Here is a 20,296-nt window from a genome sequence, read left to right as displayed (position 1 = left end):
ACACCGGGAGATTTACGCTACGCCACCGTAACTTTAGAGGCAAGTGCTTTGTGAATAAAGCACTTGCCTCTCAAAGTAGCGGTGGCGTTGTGTAACTACGATACACTACGCCTGCCTAAAAATACGCCGCACTACGTGGATCTGGCCCGCTATATTTACCTGCTATGTGCAATGGTTTTGCACAAAGCACCGCTTTTAGGTAAACCCCCCCCCCCCTACTTGTTCTACCCATCTCTAAACACTTGCCTGATCCCTGTCACGACTCCACCTTTGTCCTAGCTGCGGCACCGCTCCCCTTCCTGCTTTCACAGGAGACACTGGGGCCAAGGTGAGCCAGAGGCTCCTCCTGCTGTTAGACTCCTAACTAACAGCATTACCAGGGTCGTGGCTTACCGGTATGTGTGTGTCTATGAACATGCACGGCCCGACACAGTGTATCTTTGGCATCTGGCTTTCTAAGGGTGCACTGGGAGGAAGGAATGCACAGCACCGACGGGCATTCCAGAAGAGGAGGTAAGGAATGTTGTTGCAGAAAAGGTAAACCTTAGATTGTAAGCTCCTTGAGGGCAGGGACTGATGTGACTGTGTAATATATATTTAACCACCTCAATAACGGGCACTTTCACCCCCTTCCTGCCCAAGCCATTTTTCAGCTTTCAGCGCTGTCACAATTTGAATGACAATTGCGCGGTCATACTACACTTTACCCAAATTACATTTTTATATTTTTTCCCCAACAAATAGAGCTTTCTATTAGTGGTATTTGATCACCTCTGTGGTTTTTATTTTTTTCGCTATAAACAAAAGAAGAGCGACAATTAAAAAAAAAAAAGCAATATTTTTTACTTTTTGCTATAATAAACATCCCCAAAAAATATATGTAAAAAATAATTTTTTACTCAGTTTTGGCCGATACGTATTCTTCTACATATTTTTGGTAATAAAATCGCAATAAGCGTATATTGATTGGTTTGCTCAAAAGTTATAGCGGCTACAAAATAGGGGATATATTTATAGCTTTTTTTTTTTTTTACTAGTAATGTCGGCGATCAGTGATTTTTATCATGACTGCGATATTGCCGTGGACACACCGTACACTTTTGACACTATTTTGGGACCATTCACATTTATACAGCGAACGGTGCTATAAATAAGCACTGATTACTGTGTAAATGTGACTGGCAGGGAAGGGGTTAACACTAGGGGGCGATCAAGGGGTTAAATGTGTACCCTAGTGAGTGATTCTAACTGTAGGGGGAGGGAACTGACTGGGGGAGATGACCAATCTGTGTCCCTATGTACAAGGGACACCGCATCGGTCTCCTCTCCCTGACAGGACGTGGATCTCTGTGTTTACACACAAAGATCCACAGTCCTGCTCAGTTACTGGGCAATTGTGGGTGCCCGATGGACATCGCGGGCGCCGGGCACGAGCAGCGGGTTCCCAGTAACGCGGCGCACGTGCACCCCCTAGTGGTTCTGCAAGGCGAGGACGTCATATGAGCACTATCGTGCACTACCTCCTTTTTTATTATAACAAAAATGTTCTACAAACCTCAGATGACTCTTGTAATCAGACATGGACTATGTTTTTTTCATAGATATTTAAGGACTTCTATGAAGGTACTATCCACTTTGGACCAACTTACAAGTATGACATTGGATCAGAGGCTTATGACACAAGTGAAAAGTGTAGAACTCCAGCATGGACGGACAGAGTATTGTGGTGGAGAAAGAAATTACCATTTGAGAAATCAGGTACTGTAAACTAGTCATACAGTTCCATTTACTACTTGGGTTTCTTTGAAGTATCCTTGCATTTTTAAACAATAGTATTGGGGTATACTAACAACACTGCAAAAAAAGTCACATTATTTATTTTTTCATGTATGAAAAGATGTGGTACATAAATAATTTAAAACTTTTTTTTTTATATTGGGTAGAGTTTGGAACTTCTTCTGTCTGGTTTTTATTTCTCTCTGTAGGCTCATTGGAGAGATTTTTCCTAACTTCCTGTGATGCCAGTGCAGAAAGTGGGGGTGTGGTTGTTACCAGGATAGTCAAGCATAGGCATTAATGAAAATATTTTAGAGATTTTTCCTCACTTCCTCCACTTGTCCTTTTTAACCCCTATTCAGTAAAGAATGTGTTTTTTATTTTGGTTTTAACTGTGTCCTCCTTGGAGAGATTCACCCATCACGTTTTGTCCTAAAGGTACACAAATGGCAATGAAAACCTGACAGAGGTTCTAACCCTCCTCTGTTCTATCCAAAACAATATAATCACTTTGCTCATCCAATACTTTGATCCTCCAATCTCTAAAATGTTCAGAACTGAAACATTCTTTGGGAGATTAAAGATGAATTAATTGTATGTATGGATATTTTGTACATAGTTTCCAGTTTGGACCAATGTTACTGTTTAAATACCATGACTGGGCGATGCCCATGCAAGCTGGAAATTACCTGAAGAAGATGCTGCTACACCAGTGATCTCAACTTGCTTCCAGATCTCCAATGCTGAGCGTTGACCTTCTGCACTCTGAACACAGGAGATCAGCCACTCTGCACTGGTGCCATTCAGGGAATGCTTTGCAGTGACATCACACTCTCCACCTTGTCCAATCAGAGAACACTTTGCATTTATTCAGAAAATGCAAAGCATTCTCTGAATGGCACCTGTGCAGAAGGTCAGCGCTCAGCATGGCTGATCTGGAAGCAAGTGGAGATCACCCATGTAGCAGCATCTTCTTCAGTGATTTCTAGCTTCCAGGGGCATCGCCCAAGTATGGTATTTACATAGTAACATAGGTCTGTCAGATCTGGTCATTCTCTGAATGGCACCTGTGCAGAAGGTCAGCGCTCAGCATGGGAGATCTGGAAGCAAGTTGAGATCACTGGTGTAGCAACTTCTTCTTCAGTGAATTTTAGCTTCCAGAGGCATCGCCCAAGTATGGTATTTACATAGAAACATTGGTTCTGTCAGATCTGGTCAATCAGAGAACATTCAGTCATAAAATGCAAAGCCTTCTCTGAATAGTGGCCAACCTCCCATGTTCACTTAGCAGATGTGCAGCCACTTGACCCAGGACCGGGAAGCAAGTTGATAATCACAGGAGTAGCGCTGTCTACTTCAGTAAATTCCAACGTTCGGGGAGTCAGCCAGGTAAGCTTAATGCATAGTTACAATGGTCGCAGCTGGACTCATTGGTCCACCTGTAACCATGTATAAAATATTATAAAATATTCAAACCTGGAACTGCCTCTTTACGTTTTTTAGTTATGTAACAAATAACAAGCAAATAGAATAAATACATTTGTTGAAAAATGATTTTTCAGCATTATGTTTTTGTATAAGACACTTAAAAAATCAACTTCTCTTGATTATTGGCAATGCTGGATGTTTTTTGTAATTAGTGCAGCGCCTAAAAATGTATTTTTCCACTTTACTCTTTGTAAGCAAAGCTAATTTGGCTTGTTTTCTGCTTCATAAAATCCACAGTACAGCAGAACCCAGACTGGGAGATAGAGGGACAGCACTGAGGGCCACTTTGGTGTCCTGCATGTACATGTGCTGATAAATATTTTAAAGCAGAAGAGAGCATAGAGATGACCTCACAAGTCTTTTGCTGCACCTCCATTAACAGGCTGGAGACTGGGATGAGACCTAGTTGTGCTGCTTGGCTGCAGAAAGAAAAGTGAGGCCACCAGACCAGCTATCTATATCTCTATATCTCATAGAAGTACAGATGATGTGGCAGATAATGCAGCTGCCAGATATGTATCTCAGTTCTGTATTTAGCGGCTTGCCTGGGGATCAGATGTAACTGTTCTTTTCTTTGGTATCTGTCACTTTTCAGAAGGGACAACCCTGCTTTGCTGACATAATAATAAATACTTGTTTAAAGTCATTTTTACTAACCATGATGCATTAACATCTTGTATTACATGTGTTCAAAATCCACATATAGCTGGAGACGTTAATCTTCTAGACAATGATTTGGATTTCAGCCCTAAGATCAAGCACACATGGACTCCTGGAGCATTGATGTATTATGGTAGAGCAGAGATTCCAGCTTCTGATCACAGGTACTCTTTATTTGGATTGGGGTGGGTGTGGAGTGTGACAACAGCGTCGTAGAATCACATTTAAAACAAGATTGTACAATGTGTCTGCAGAGAAACCATATAAGAGATAGTGGCACCTATTTATTTTTTATTTTTAAAGGTTAAGGTAGCTTTTGTGAGAAAAAATTATAAACGCATATATTCTGTCAGGGAAAAAAAATGTGCATTTTTTTGTTTTTTCACTGGAGCCTGCAGAGCATTGCACCAGCAGTCAGTGGATTGTGGGTGCAATGTCACATTGCCAGAAGCCCTCTGCCCTGCACCTTTATAGGGGCAGACAGTTCCTGTATCAGCTGTAGGCAGTGTGAATGCACTACGAGTGTGCTGATCATTGCATTTGCAGTTCATTGATACTACAAGCCTGTTTACCACAGTGGTAGATGGGACCTGAAGTTTTTTCATTCGCAAATCTATCTGAATGAAGGATTCGGCTGTGCAGACGGAGCCCTGCACAGCCACACTGTTTTCAACTGCAGGTGCTGGGAAGAAGATCCCCGGACTGCTGTCACAAAAAGGGGAGCCCTGGCAGCGGGAGGCAGGTGCATAGTAGCATGTTACACCCTAAATATGATGAAGTTATCCTTTAAAGTGTATTACTAAAGCTGGCCATAAAATTCTTTAACACTTATGCTGCGTACACACGATCGGTCAAACCGATGAGAACGGTCTGATGAACCGTTTTCATTGGACCAAACCGATCGTGTGTGGGCCCCATCGGTTATTTATCCATAGGTTAAAAAAAAGCAATCTTGTTTTAAATTTAACAGATGGATACCTAACCGATAGAAAAAAAAACGATCGTTAGTAGGCACAACCATCGGTTAAAAATCCACGCATGCTCAGAATCAAGTCGACGCATGCTTGGAAGCATTGAACTTGTTTTTTTTCAGCACGTCGTTGTGTTTTACAATCGTTTTTTTTAACCGATGGTGTGTAGGCACGACTGACCATCAGTCAGCTTCATCGGTTAACCGATGAAAACGGTTTATCAGACCGTTCTCATCGGATGGACCAATCGTGTGTACGCGGCATTACTGTAATGGCTCATTCACACTAGCTTTGCTGTCTGAGGAGCAATCCACTTTTCGATCACTCTTCAGAGAACATAAGGAGAAAAGCGCCACTGAGTAAACTGTGTTTTAATATAAAGTATAAAATAATCCAGCACTTGCATCATAAAACACTATGCTGCAGTCAGGGAAGCTGGCACAAGTCTGACGATCAGTAGACCAAATATCCAGATGGAATATAGCTGCTAGGACCCGAGGAGAGCCGGGGGGAGCCGGTTATGTCCGTGGTGGATGTCTCACTGTCGGCAGGGAATTCATCAGGTAGAACGTAGCGTCAGAGCATGCGCAAAGGAACCGACATGCGCGCTCCTTTTTCAAGTGACACTTGAAAAAGGAGCGCGCAGGTCGGTTCCTTTGCGCATGCTCTGAAACGCGTTGTGGTCCTTCTCGGCCTCCGTCCTGTTCAATATCTATCTCCGCCCTCTCTTTGAAATCATCAGTAACCAGAAGCTACTGTACCACTCCTATGCAGACGACACTCAACTCTATTTCCGCATCTGCAATAAAGAGGATCATTCTCTTGGACTAGAGAAATCCCTCTCTCTAATAGATAACTGGATGACAAATAGTTATCTTAAACTCAACGGTTCAAAAACAGAACTTCTCCTGTTTCACGCAAACCGAAAAAGTCACACTGCGTCTACCTGGACACCCCCGCCCATTCTGGGGAAAACTATCACCCCGAGCGCCAAAGTCAAAAGTCTTGGAGTAATTTTCGACTCCTGCATGACAATGGATGCACAAATAGGGTCAGTAGTCAGCGGATCCCATTATCTGCTGCGCCTACTACGCAGACTCATCCCCTTTATTCCGAAAGAGTACATTGCAGTCGTGGTGGGAACAATCATCAATTCTAGACTTGACTATGCAAATGCCCCCTACCTAGGACTCCCCAAATACCAAATCACTCGTCTGCAACTCGATTAGTGACCGGCAAAAAAACATGGGAATCAATCTCACCTTCGTTGAGATGCCTTCATTGGTTCCCAGTAAAAGACAGAATCACTTTCAAGGCACTTTGCCTAACGCATAAATGTATTCATGGCAACGCCCCCCAATATCTATGCGTAAAAATAAAAGCCCATAACCCAAATCGCATTCTGCGATCCACAAATAAAACCTAGTCCAAATACCCAAAGCCAGATACAAGTCCAAAGGAGATCGAAGATTTGCAGTCCAGAGACCTCGGCTGTGGAATGCGTTACCAACTACCATCCGACGGGAGTCGGACTACTTGGCCTTCAGGAGAAAGATTAAAACCCATCTCTTCTGAGGTTGAGGAGCTTCCTTACCCCGGGAATGGAAACAGCGCCCAGAGGCGATTCAGTTCGCATGTGTTGCGCTTTACAAGTTTTTCACTCACTCACAGCTCAGAGTGGGATCTGGTCGGATCGGGTCGGAGGGGCTTCCAAAAAGGTATGTATACTGATTTTTTCTTTACAGGGCTAGATAGGTTAGTGTTAGATCGTTGGTGGCTATAGATGCAGGGATTTGAAACTCAAGTTAACAGGGTCTAAAACGGGCAGATATACTGCATTCTGTTTGTCTTTTGGAATCCTATCCGTGGCTTTTTGTCTTAAAAAATAGATTCACCGGTACCCACCTCTGAGCACCGTTCCTTGGTTCACCTCCTGGTACAGCCCTTTATGGAGAATACAAAACCAAGTATTTTTTTAGAGCCAAATAATTTTTATGAAATTTCTTAATCAAGAAAAGCAGTAAAAGCCAGTAACAATGGACCCTCCCCCCCTTTCCAGCAACAATAGATCCCTCCAAAAACAATAAACTGCTGGCAGTAACATCTCTCCCCACAACCAGCATCAATACATCAATAGCCCCATTAGCAGGCAGAGATAGGCCCCTCCCTCAACAGCAGATTTCACCCAGCAATATAAGACCCAACCCCAGCAACAATAATTCCCCCACCAGTAACAGACCTCCCCAGCAGAAATAGACACCCCTTCCCCTGCAAAAATAGATCCACTCCAACTACAATAGATCCCCCAGCAGCCAGAATCAGTAGACCATTTAGCACACCCAAGCACCGCTTACCAGTACATACATTCAGTTCTAGAGGTGCCGGAACTGCATTGCCCCTCATGCTCCCACTGAAAAAAACCTGAGCCTAACTAAGATGTAAATTAAAGCAAACATGTGCTTCACCCACTCAGGGTAATGGTAACATTTATAGCTAAGCATTTAATATATCAATACGTGTGCAGAAGTTGTACATTGTGTATAAAGATTTGCTATACTGTTGGGTGCAAGCCATTGATTCCTTCTATATCCTACCTATATTGTAGTGTACCAGGGGTTACTGGCCCTTTAACATGGGTAATGTAGATTAGTCCTCGTTCTTAACCACTTTACCCCCGGAGGATTTGGCTGCTAAATGACCAGAGCACTTTTTGCGAATTCAACACTGCGTCGCTTTAACTGAGAATTACGCGGTAGTGCGACGTGGCTCCCAAACAAAATTGACGTCCTTTTTTCCCCACAAATAGAGCTTTCTTTTGGTGGTATTTGATCACATTTTTTTTTTTTTTTTTTTTGCGCAATAAATAAAAATAGAGCGACAATTTGGAAAATAAAGCTATATTTTTGACTTTTTGCTATAATAAATATCCCCCAAAAATATATAAAAAAAATATTTTTCCTCAGTTTAGGCCGATATGTAAAAAATCGCAATAAGCGTTTATTGATTGGTTTGCGCAAAATTTATAGCGTCTATAATATAGGGGATAGTTTTATGTCATTTTTAGTAATATTTTTTTTTAACTTCAATCAAACCACCGTTTGACAGACTTCTGTAAATTGTTCATACAGGAAACACTGGTGCAAAGGAGGATGTCTGTGATTTTGATGGTGAACTTGATCTTGTATCAGTTCACCTTTCACCACAAGTTTTTCACCACGTGAGGGGGTTGTCTCCTTTTGGGGATGCACGCACCACAATTCAGAGTCAGTTGCACCTTAAATCACTTTAGCCATCCACAGCAAACTGCACTTTTCCACCAAATTCAATTGCTTAATACAGGGGTCCAGCAGCAACATGTGAAATGAATGAAATGTCCACATAGAGTAGTAGCGCTTTAAAAGTTTAATAAAACCACCCAAAACCCCTTACAAGATAAACGTACCGCAAAGCAGTCAATCAAAAGTGTGGTCATTCAGTCACCATATTAGAAGAGCAGAACCGTCTGTGGGATCAGCCGTGTTCCTTACTTCCTGGTTAATTCCCGACCCGTGGAGCGCACAGGTCACTTCCGGTTGGTTCACAGTAGTCACGCCCTGGCGCGTTTCGTCACTTCCTGACTTCGCCTGAGGGCGTTCATTACACTATTGTTGTTTCCTGTATGAACTATTTACAGAAATCTGTCAAACTGTGGTTTGATTGAAGCGCTGCTACAATATTATCACAGACTCTCTTGGTTTTAGAGTTTAATGTTATTTTATTTTTTATACTCAGTGTTTTAAGCAGCAGCTGTCATTTAAGTCATATTTTGCACTTTAATATTTTACTCATAAACCTAAATTGCTTTTGTCTGAGCGCTGAGCGGTGTCACTTTGTAGGTAGGGCATTATAGGCATCAGAGTTTGCAATTTGTTTTTACCAGTAATGGTGGCGATCAGCGATTTTTTTATTGTGACTGCGACATTATGACGGACACATCGGACCCTTTTGATGCTATTTTGGGACCATTGTCATTTATACAGCAATCGGTGCTATAAAAATGCACTGATTACTGTGTAAATTGCACTGGCAGGGAAGGGGGTAACCACTAGGGGGCAAGGAAGGGGTTAAGTGTGTCCTAGGGAGTGATTCTAACTTTATGGGGGCGGGACTTACTGTGACACAACACTGATCACTGCTCCCAATGACAGGGAGCAGAAGATCAATGTCCTGTCACAAGGCAGAACAGGGAGATGCCTTGTTTACACAGGCATCCCCCCGTTCTGCAGCTCCGTGACACAATCGGCGGACATCGGGTCCCGCGGGCACGGTCACGGAGCCCGTGTCAGGGGCATGCGTGCCCACATGGCGGCAAATTTAAAGGGACATACTGTACATTAAAACCATTTGCCTGCCCCGTGCCATTCTGCTGACGTAAATGTTCATGCGGCGGTCGGCAAGTGGTTAAAACATTCAAACAAAAGGGATGCATCACTCAGAGCAGTGGAGCCTTCCTATAAAGCTGGAAGTTGCAATCCAGGTGTCAAAGCTGTGGTGTCCTCCCATCCACCAAAAGACATTATAGTCAACAAGAAAAAATAAAACAGCCGGCAACTCCATAAACCTCAGATATTTTTATTCTGCCATACTAGTGAGTACATAGACAGTGGACGATGTGTTTCGGCAATAAGCCTTGTTCACAGTATATAATACAATTTAATATACATTTTAGGCTTCCAGCTATTTATTACAGCATGTATTGAATGTATATCACCTTGGTGCTTTAACAATAGAAGGTAACAGCAGTAATGCTTCATTCTAAGAAATTTGCACAAGCAATTGCTGTGGGTTTGTTTTTCTCTCTTAAATATCAGCTATAGAACACCAAAGGAATCTTATTGTTTTCCTGTTCCTGCATCGTAACAGTGTATGTCAAGATTAATGCTAAATTAAATGTATTTATACATAGATATGCTGTAGATGTTCAAACTAGAAATGGCTTGCTGATTTTCATGTTGACAGTACTGTGTATGTTTTCTCTATTGTTTCTACAGAGATGATTATCATTATAGAGCCCAATGTGCGCTGCAGTGCTGTACACCAGTAGTGTGTCATTAGCTGCACTATCTCTCCTGGTATTAGTCATCAGGTGGAGAGTTCATGTTTAGTACCAATCGTTATTCTTTTCAATGTGTTTTATGGAACCGTGACGGGTGATACACTGGGGAGCTTCTGCACTTAATAACACACATCACAAGGAAATGGTTACTTCCTGAGAAAATAATGCTGTGAGAAATATCTCTTGTGTATATCTTTTATATTAAGCAATTATTGTCAAAATACTTTTAGAATGGGTATTGAATTAAACCACCTTTACATCACAGAACTCCTTCACTTCACAACCCCTTTTTACGTTACACCACCCTTTTATATCCCAGTCCCCCCTTTACATCACAAGCCCTCTCTTTACATCACCGAACTCCTTCACTTCACAACCCTTCCTTACGTTACACCCCCTTTACCTCACAGTCCCCCCTTTACATCACAGAACTCCTTCACAACCCCTCCTTACGTTACACCACCCTTTTACATCCCAGTCCCCCCTTTACATCACAAGCCCCCTATTTACATCTCAGAGATCCTACACTTCACAACTTCTCCTTACCTTACACCACCCTTTTGCATTCCAGTTCCCCCTTTACATCACAAGCCCCCTATTTACATCTCAGAGATCCTTCACTTCACAACTCCTCCTTACGTTACACCACCCTTTTACATCCCAGTCCCCCTTTACATCACAAGCCCCCTATTTACATCACAGAGCTCTTTCACTTCACAACCCCTCCTTACCTTACAATACCCTTTTGCATTCCAGTTCCCCCTTTACATCACAAGCCCCCTATTTACATTACAGAGATCCTTCACTTCACAACTCCTCCTTACGTTACACCACCCTTTTACATCCCAGTCTCCCCTTTACATCACAAGCCCCCTATTTACATCACAGAGCTCTTTCACTTCACAACCCCTCCTTACCTTACACCACCCTTTTACATTCCAGTCCCCCCTTTACATCACAAGCCCCCTTTTGTATCACAGTCCCCCCTTCCTCCTTTACATCAGTGTCCTCAGGTCCCCTTTTATATCACATGCCTCACCTCCATTACATCATAGTCCTCCCTTCATATCGCGCCCCCCCCCCCCAGTTCCTTTACAGTCTCCTCCACCCTACATCACAGACCCCTCTTCACTTTACAGTCCCCCCACTTTACACCAAAGTTCTATTTAGATCCCAGTCCTCCCTTCATATTACAGCCCATACCCAATACATCACAGTGCTCTCTTTATATCACAGTCCCCCCCACTTACATAACAGTCTTCCTAACATAAGTTACCCCCTCACAAACACATCACAGTGCCCATCTTCACTGTGCTACCTTACACAGCAACTCCACCTTCCTTCCACCCTCTGCCCAGGTGCACACAGCCCTGCTGGCTATCCTCAAGACCAGGACACAGGGTTGGAGATCCCGTCCCACCCAAAACTCTTAGGGATCTCCAAACTACAGAGTCCCACCCGGAACTAGCAAAACCTGGAGAAAACTGCCAGAGCAGTTTTCTCCATTTAAACTCTACACTCTGTAGTCTTGCAGTCCGCAAACTCTGTGTCCCTTTTACCTCAAATTTCATAGGGACAGAGCCTCACTATGCCACAACATTAACGGTTCTAATCTCAGCTGGTGCCTGCTGAACCGGCCGAGCATTGCCATGTATGGCCGGCCTTATATGTGGCTGCAAGAAACCGTGTGAGTTGGAGGCTTAGATTAAAATGGACCCCCTTTTTTTTTTTTTTTATAAAAAGGTGAAAGATTTTTATTGTAAGTTTATTTTAAGTTTCAAATAAATACTTAGGGCCAGATTCACAGAAGAAATACGCCGGAGTATCTACTGATACTCTGGCGTATTTTCAAATTTGCCGCATCGTATCTTAATTTGTGATTCACAAACAAGATACGACGGCATTTGGCTAAGATCCGACAGGCTTACGGCTTCGTACGCCTTCGGATCTTAGGCTGCAATACTTCGGCCGCCGCTGGGTGGAGTTTGCGTCGTTTTCCAGCGTCGGGTATGCAAATTAGCTTTTACGGCGATCCATGAAGCTACTCGCGTGCGTTACGTCGTTTTTTCCCGTCGCAAAGTTAAGCAATCTTTTTCATGGCTTAACTTTACACAAGCCATGTTAAAGTATGGCCGTCGTTCCCGCGTCAAATTTAAAAAAAAAAATTTCGTCATAAGTACGTTACGCACGTCGCCATTCACAAACACGTCAGGGCGCCGTAATTTCGCGCAAAGCACGTCGGGAAATTTACTAACGGAGCATGCGCAAAACGTTCGGCACGGGAGCGCGCCTAATTTAAATGGTACACGCCGCATTTGAATTAGGCGGGCTTGCGCCGGACGTCTTTACGTTACTCCGCCGCAAGTTTATACTCAAGTGCTTTGTGGATCAAGCACTTACGAGAAAAACTTGCGGCGGTGTAACGTAAAGACGATACGTTACACCGCCGCATTTGTACCTGAATCTGGCCCTTAGTTTAGAATATTACTGGTCTCTATCCAGGCACCTCTCATAGGAACATCTGCTCACTTTAACTTTTAAATGCCATCATAATTTTGTAAATGGCTACCGCAACTGCCTTTCTGTTCTTTTGAGGAGATGGCCATAGCGCTGGATCGATGAGACTCGGGTAAATATAATAAAGGATAAGAGGGCAATACTTCCACTGGGACATATAGTTTTTGCTGCAGGCAGAGGTGTTGAATTGAATATTTACTATGACTTATTTACAGTTACATTTTCCCAATATGCATAATTTTTATTGAACGCGTCTGTTATTTATTAACATGGCCTGTATTTTTGAATTATTATATATTATATGTAACATATTTACTTGTGTATCATTACATGTTCATGAGTAGAAAAGACAAAATTAATGGTGTAAAATAAGTTATAATAGTCCAGGCATGTAAGTATTTTGTTACGTCATATAGAACAATAGCTATTCAAATGGAGTTTGTAATCTTTGTCATCTCTGTCCCACAGACCTGTGCTAGCAATTGTGGAAGTGGAAGTTCAGGAGGTTGATGTAAATTCCAGAGACAGAGTATTTCAGGAAATCTCCTCCTCTCAGGGACCTCTGGATGCCACTGTGGAAGTTCACATTGACTCACCAACAGCTGAGGACAAAGCAGAGTTCCCCGAAGACCTTAGTACAGAGCTTGTACAGACATTTCAGCGTTACGGCACTGTTATACTTGTACGGTAAGTAGAAAGAGGGGGATAAAAGCACAAGTAATAGTATCGGGTGTGAGGCACTTGTTGCTTTGATCAGCTGCCCAATAGATTAAACGGAAAAACTACAATTGTACATTGTATTGTAAAACTTTTAACCATCTAGTGAATAATATCAGATGATAGTAGTAGGGCCAAAATATCAGCTCAGATCAGTGCAAACATACTTTCGTAAATTTTTTCTTTCTGCAAATTTTCTACAAAATGTCTTACTTAGCGTTCACCTTTTTTTCACTTCTCTCTCCTTTGGAAAATCAAATAGCTGTTGGTGCATTGGTGGGCTCACAAATGGCTTTTTACTACTGTGCATAGGCCCCAACAAATAAATAGAAGCTGGTATATTAATATTAAAATAAATACAATTTTGAAATGCTCACTTTTTTTTATAACACATTGGCAAAAAGTTGCTAATGGCTGACAAGGACTTGAGCCCCTTGATATGTAGACCTGCAATACCTGGAGCAATAGAGATTGGGTCCAGCATTCCTTGTTGTGTTTTTTAATTATTCTATAATCTTGAGACTGTGGCAAGAGGAGTGAGAACACCAATTTTAAAGCAGGAACAGTGAGACTACACATTTCTTAAGCCTCGTACACATGCACGGTTTACTCGGCAAGAACCAGCAAGAAAACTGCTGGCAGAGCTTTCTTGCCGAGTAAACCGTGCATGTGTACGAGGCTTTGAGGTTTCTCGTCAAGAAAACTGCCCAGAATATAGACGAGAAAAATAGAGAACCTGTTCTCTATTTTCTCATTGTGAGATTCTCTGCAGTGTTTTCCTGGCGAGAAACCCGAGCATGTGTATACTTACCTCTCTAGGGAAAACCACGCATACTCGAAATGACTTTGACGCATGCGCAGTAGCTTCCAAGGCATAGGTAGGGTGAAGCAAGATGGCGGCGACGGCATCGAATGTGACGAGCGCATGCTAGTCGTAGTCGATGACATCACCGCGTTCATGCCATTCAAAAGAACGGCGGTTCTTTTGAATGGTGTGTCTGTACACCCAGCCGGCAAGAGATTCTTGCCAGGAATCTCGTCAGGAAAAATGTTTTTTTTTTTTTTTTCTGACGAGAACCTGGGCCGTGTGTACAGGGCTTTAGAAACAGAAATGAGAATTGTGTCAGGGAATTCCTTCCACTGAACTTTTATAGCTGGATTTCAGGTTACACATATAACAGAGACTCTGAAAAGAGACCCCTCTCACTTCCCTTGTAGAGATGGTGCTGCTTAGTTCTTGGGTCTGCAGTTTTAGTCCTGGGCTTTCTTATTGGACAGGTCACCATGCACTTCGTATATTGAAACAAGGAAACACCCTTTAGTAAATGATTATTTGAAAAAAATGCAGATTAGTTAAGCAAAATCAAAGTTTCCCCGTTAAATGTCACATTAGCCACCATTTCCATGTCAAATAATGTTTATAGCTACTGTACTAAAAAAAAAAACTAGAAACATGGGTGGGCATGCCAATGCACCAAAGGCCAATAAGAGAGACACAAAAAATCAACCTTTTTTATTCTAAAGTATATAATGAAAAGAAAGAAAACGCAATGAGTGAATGTGTATTCTTATGGGATGGTCTAGCATCCAAGCCACTCGTTGGTCTCAGTCAGCTAGTGTCTTGGATGCATGACACCATACCAAGGTAATTGGCCAAATTGTTTGAGAGAGGAAGATGGTAACCATTTATCTGATTCCTCCTATATCATAGGGACAGGCTAAAAAAGATTAGCTGTATACACATACACTTATTTGCTTTGTCTTCCATTAGCAGTTTTCTATGTAGTTAAGAGAGCTCTTTTTGACTAAAGCCCTGTACACACAGGCCAGAATCTCATCAGGAAAAAAAACGGCGTCTTCCCTGATGAGATTCTTGGCAAGAATCTCTTGCCGCCCAAGTGTACAGACACTCCTTTCAAAAGAACCGCCGTTCTCTTGAAAGGCAAGAACACGGTGACGTCATCGCGTACGACGAGCATGCTCTTGTCACATTCGATGCCGACGCCGCCATCTTGCTGCTCCCTACATATGCCTAGGAAGCTACCGCACATGCGTCAGTCATTTCGAGCATGCACGGGTTTTCACGGCGACAGGTAAGTATACACACTCTCGGGTTTCTCGGCAGGAAAACTGCAGAGAATCTCACGACGAGAAAAATAGAGAACATGTTCTCTATTTTTCTCGTCTAGATTCTGGGCAGTTTTCTTGTCGAGAAACCTGAAAGCCTCGTACACACGCTCGGTATACGTGGCAAGAAAGCTCTGCCAGCAGTTTTCTTGCTGGTTCTTGCCGAGTAAACCGAGCGTGTGTACGAGGCTTAAGACCAACAAGTGGCTTGGATGCTAGACACCATCCCATGGTAATTGGCCAGCCAAATTGCCTGGTAGGTCACAATGGAGATATGGAAATTACCCTTTTTTTGACTAAAACCAACGAGAGGCTTGGATGCATGAAAACCATACCATGGTAGTTGACCAATCAAATTGTTTGAGAGAGGGAGGCCTCTTTGTACTGTAGATCGTATTCATCTAACTGATACTCCTATATTATAGGGACAGGCTAAAAAAGATTAGCAATTGGCACTACTGGCGTATCTTTCTGCCTTCTGCTTTCCTACAGAATTTATATGCTTTCAATCCTATACGTATACACATACACTCATTTGCTTTCTATTTCTTTTCAGATATACTTTATAATGAACAAACATTGATTTTGTCTCTTATTGTCCATTGGTGCGTGGGCATGCGCACCCCTGTTTATATTTTTTTCATTATAAACATCATATTTATCGGCATATAACACGCACCTTCATTTTAAGAGGGACGTGATCAGTGCCCATCCCAGCCTCACCATTGCCCATTAATGCAGCCTGATCAGTGCCCATCTGCAGCCTCATCATTGCAGCATGATCAGTGCCCATCTGAAGCCTCGCCAGTGCCCATCTGCAGCCTCATCATTGCAGCATGATCAGTGCCCATCTGCAGCCTTGCCATTGCCCACCAATGCAGCCTGATCAGTGCCCATCTGCAACTTTGCCATTGCCCATCATTGCAGCCTGATCAGTACCCATCTGCAGCCTCACCATTGCCCATTAATGCAGCCTGATCAGTGCCTATCTGCAGCTTCGCCTTTGCCCATCAATGCAGCCTCACCAGTGCCAGATTACACAGAGCCGGGATCTTTTGTGTACTCGGCACTCACAGTCACACACAGGCCGGCTCCTGTGATGGACAGAACACTGGTCCAATGCCGGGACATGCAATGTGTATGCTAGGAGGCGGGACTGTATGTGACTGCCGAGTACACAGGAGATCCCGGCTCTGTGTAATCCAGCGGCGCTTGCCCCCTCCTTCCCCTTTGAGGCAGCCCAGGTATAATATCATTGTATAACATGCACACATGATTTGCCCCCTATTTTCAGGGGGGGGAAGTGCATGTTATATGCCAATAAATACGGTACTTGCCAGTTTAAGAGAGTTTGTACATTATAGTAAGCAATTTGTTTTGTAGTAATTACAGCTACTGTATCAGCATCTACACATTTTGGGCAGTTTGAAGATTCCAAAACAGTGTTCAGGGATGTATAAATGGGCATTTATGTATGCTGTGATTACATACCTTTTTGTTTTTTTTTTCTAGGGTAATTGAGGGAAAAATGATGGTGACGTTTGCAGACAGCAGGACATCTTTAAGTGTTCTTGATCTTGATGGTTTAAAGGTAAAATGCATAGTTCCATCAATTAACGGCATTCAGAATCACCAAAAATTTTTTAGAAAAGTGGAGTACACACTACAAGAAAATGGGGCGAACGTTCATCTGATTTTTCTCGTTTCACAGCTAGTCGCAAGCAAAACAATGTAATAATATATGAAAATTCTCGTACGACAAAGGCTTTTTTTTTTTTTTTTGTAGCCGTTTCTGATCATGCGCAGTCTTCCTTTTCTTATTTATCTTGTTTTATTGCCTGAATCCTCTTGTCTTCTTTAATTATGTAAATGTTCAATATTCACAAAATGAACTTGTTTTAAACATTTACTCAAGAGTATACAGACGCTTCCTGTAAGAAAAATTCTAAACAGAGGTGTGGTATTTTTAAAATCTGTATCAAAAACCGACAAATTATTATTATTTTTTTAAAGTGTATGTAAAGGGAATTTTTTTTAAATTTTTGGATTCTGAACGAATGACAATGTTTTTAAACCTCTATCAGGTTTTTATTGTTACTTGCTTCCCGACCGGAAGATTCACCCTGTCTATTTGTCCTGGAAAGCATTGTCTGCAATTTAGAAAGTGATAGTCCAAAATGTTAAGGTCCTTTCACACCAGCGGATCGTATGTCCGTTTTTTCATCCACCCATTTACGGATGAAAAAGGGACATACATGCATCTCTATGAGATAGCGGGTGTCAGCGGATGAACACCGCTATGCTCCAATTTTGCAGAGGGAGGAAAATCCTATTTTTCCATCTGCGATCGGATAGGGTGAACACAGACATCCTCACAGGATCCGTACACCCTTTTACATGTACGGATCCCGTGAGGATCCATACATGTCTCATGCGCTTGCTCAGCGGGGATCGCTCCATTAATCCCCGCTGAGCTGGCAAATGACAGGGCGGTCCCTGCACACTGTGTTGACCCGATCCGCAGATGGATGGAAACACAGGATTTTCCTCCGTCTGCAGAATCAAAGCATATCGGACACCGATGAGATCGGGTGTCAGCGGATGTTCATCCACTGTCACCCACGGTATCTCATAGGGATACATGTATGTTCCTTTTTCATCCGTAAACAGATGGATGAAAAAACTGACATACGGTCCGCTGGTGTGAAAGGGCCCTTAGAGTTGTCACAGTAACAGAATGGTAGTTGGAAATCTTCTGACAGGGACATCTGCTCTGGTGAAAACTGCTTTAGAGAGATTTTCTCTTATTTACTGTTATGCCTCTGGGACAGGAAGTGAGGTGACATTTCGCAGCAGGGCAAATTCAGCAAAAAGAGACTCAAGAGGGGGTTAATTATTTTGTATTTTAATAAAAATTAAAGATTTTTTTTTTTTAAATACTTTAATTGTGTTAGTATGCTTTGCAAAGACAAGTGAAGATGTCCGTTGATTTAGAATAGGAAAACCTTTATCATCCTGGCTTGATTGGAACTTTAAAGGACAACCTTGAGGATAGCCATGAGGACAATCTTAAAATGTCACTAAACCCACATAATAAAAAACAAAAAACAATAAATGGTGTATTACATGCTGTTCATACTCACTTTGAGATCTGTTTTCTGAATTCGGCAACAAAAGTGGTTGATCCTGCTGTTCTCTCTCTCCACCTTCTGTCCCCAATTCAGCTAGGAATTTTGCAGCTGTGGTGGCAACTCTGCACATGCTCAGTTTTCAGTGAGTTTCTATGCTGAGCATTTCCTTCCTATCGCATATGAGCAGCCCATGTGACTGACTATAGAGTCACACATGTGGGTGTATACATAGTGGTAAATGACAGCTCACTCCCTCCCTCAATTTTTTAAATTGGTCGTGAAAAGCGGCCATGTGTATGCTCCAGAGCATTTTTCTCGACGAGAAAAATGAGCTAAAATAATTTAGAACCTGCTCTAATTTTTCTCGTCGTTTTTCACGTCGTCCTTTTTCTCGTTGTGAAAAATGGTCGTGTTTACGCTTTTACGAGGGGGGGAAAAAACATGCATGCTTAGAAGCAAGTTATGAGATGGGGAAATGATCAAAAGCAGCCCAAAGGGTGGCGCCATTCGAACGGAACTTCCCCTTTATAGTGCCGTTGTACGTCACCACGCTTTGCTCAAGCATTTTTTTTGTTCACGAACGTCTGTATGCAAGGCAGGCTTGAGAGGAATCACGACAAATCACGTCGAGAAAAACGTTGTTTTTTTTCAAATCATGAATAACGGTCGTGTGTACGCGGCATTGGTGTTCTAATGAGAAAGCTGCATCCTTTCTAAAGCATTTAACACTTGGGAAGTATATTACTAAAACTGAAATTCCTATTGTAGTGGGAGTCTAATTTTTTTTTAGCCAATCACAGAAGAAAGAAAGATATTTCTGGGGGTGTTCTATACACCAACAGCGTGCAGAATGTCTCCAGGTTGCCATGTTGTATTGAATTTTACAGAAAATAACAGCAGCTGCAGAAGACCAGGCGTTTTTTGGAACTTTTTGCTTACAAGTTTGAATTAGTACTTTTTGCTAGAAAATTACTTAGAACCCCCAAACATTATATAAATGTTTTTTAGCAGAGACCATAGAGAATAAAATGGTGATCGTTGCAATATTTTATGTCACACCATGGTCTTACAAACACTATTTTTGAGAACAAAATTCACTTTTTTGAATTAAAAAATGCAGAAAGTTAGCCCACTTTTTTTGCATAATGTGAAAGATGATGTTACGCAGAGTAAATAGATATCGAACATGTTATACTTTAACACTATGCTTACACTCGTACAATGGCGATAAGCTACAGTACATAAAAATCTCCATAGGCGATGCTTACAGGTTACCTGTTTAGAGTTACAGAGGCGATCTAGTGCTAGAATTACTGCTCTCCCTGTAATTATCCTGGCCATACCTAACATGTGTGGTTTGAACACTGTTTACATATGTAGGCGTGACTTGTGTATGCGTTTGCTTCTGCACACGAGCATGGAGGGATGGGGCTTTTTAAATTTTTTCTTATTTATTTAACTTTTTTTTGTTTTTGTTTTTACACTGTCCCTTTAAAAAAAAATTGATCACTTGTAAACATACCTTGTAATAGAAATAAGCATTGTGAGATCTGGGGTCAAAAAGACCTCAGATCTCACATTGTACACTTAAAAGTCACTTTAAGAGATGAAAAAAATCATCCCTTTAAGGCCTGAAGGCGGAAGTGACATCAGTCCTCACTGCATTCCTCCATAGGCATAGAGCCCAGTGGGGCTATCTTGCCCTTACTCTGCTTTCTTGCCCAGCCACAGAAAGGATCGGATCGGCTCCGGGCTGACAGGTTCGGTAAGCCCGGAGATGACCAGGAAGCAATGAGAGGAGGGGGGCAATGAGA

General features: G+C 42.3%; 1 protein-coding gene across 2 annotated transcripts in view; it reads left to right on the top strand.

Moving 5' to 3' along the window:
* The window catches only part of SYNJ2 (synaptojanin 2), a 206,682-nt gene that overhangs the window by 161,102 nt on the left and 25,284 nt on the right, over positions 1 to 20,296 (top strand). For both annotated transcript variants that reach the window (XM_040350954.1, XM_040350955.1), the window contains exons 17-20: positions 1,602 to 1,758; positions 3,971 to 4,088; positions 12,976 to 13,194; positions 16,864 to 16,942. In XM_040350954.1, the coding sequence (XP_040206888.1) occupies positions 1,602 to 1,758; positions 3,971 to 4,088; positions 12,976 to 13,194; positions 16,864 to 16,942 (573 nt within the window). The remainder of the gene's footprint in view (positions 1 to 1,601; positions 1,759 to 3,970; positions 4,089 to 12,975; positions 13,195 to 16,863; positions 16,943 to 20,296) is intronic.

This window comes from Rana temporaria, chromosome 4 (assembly GCF_905171775.1).
Source record: "Rana temporaria chromosome 4, aRanTem1.1, whole genome shotgun sequence".
NCBI lineage: Eukaryota > Metazoa > Chordata > Amphibia > Anura > Ranidae > Rana > Rana temporaria.
This window is presented reverse-complemented; position numbering and strand designations above follow the sequence as displayed.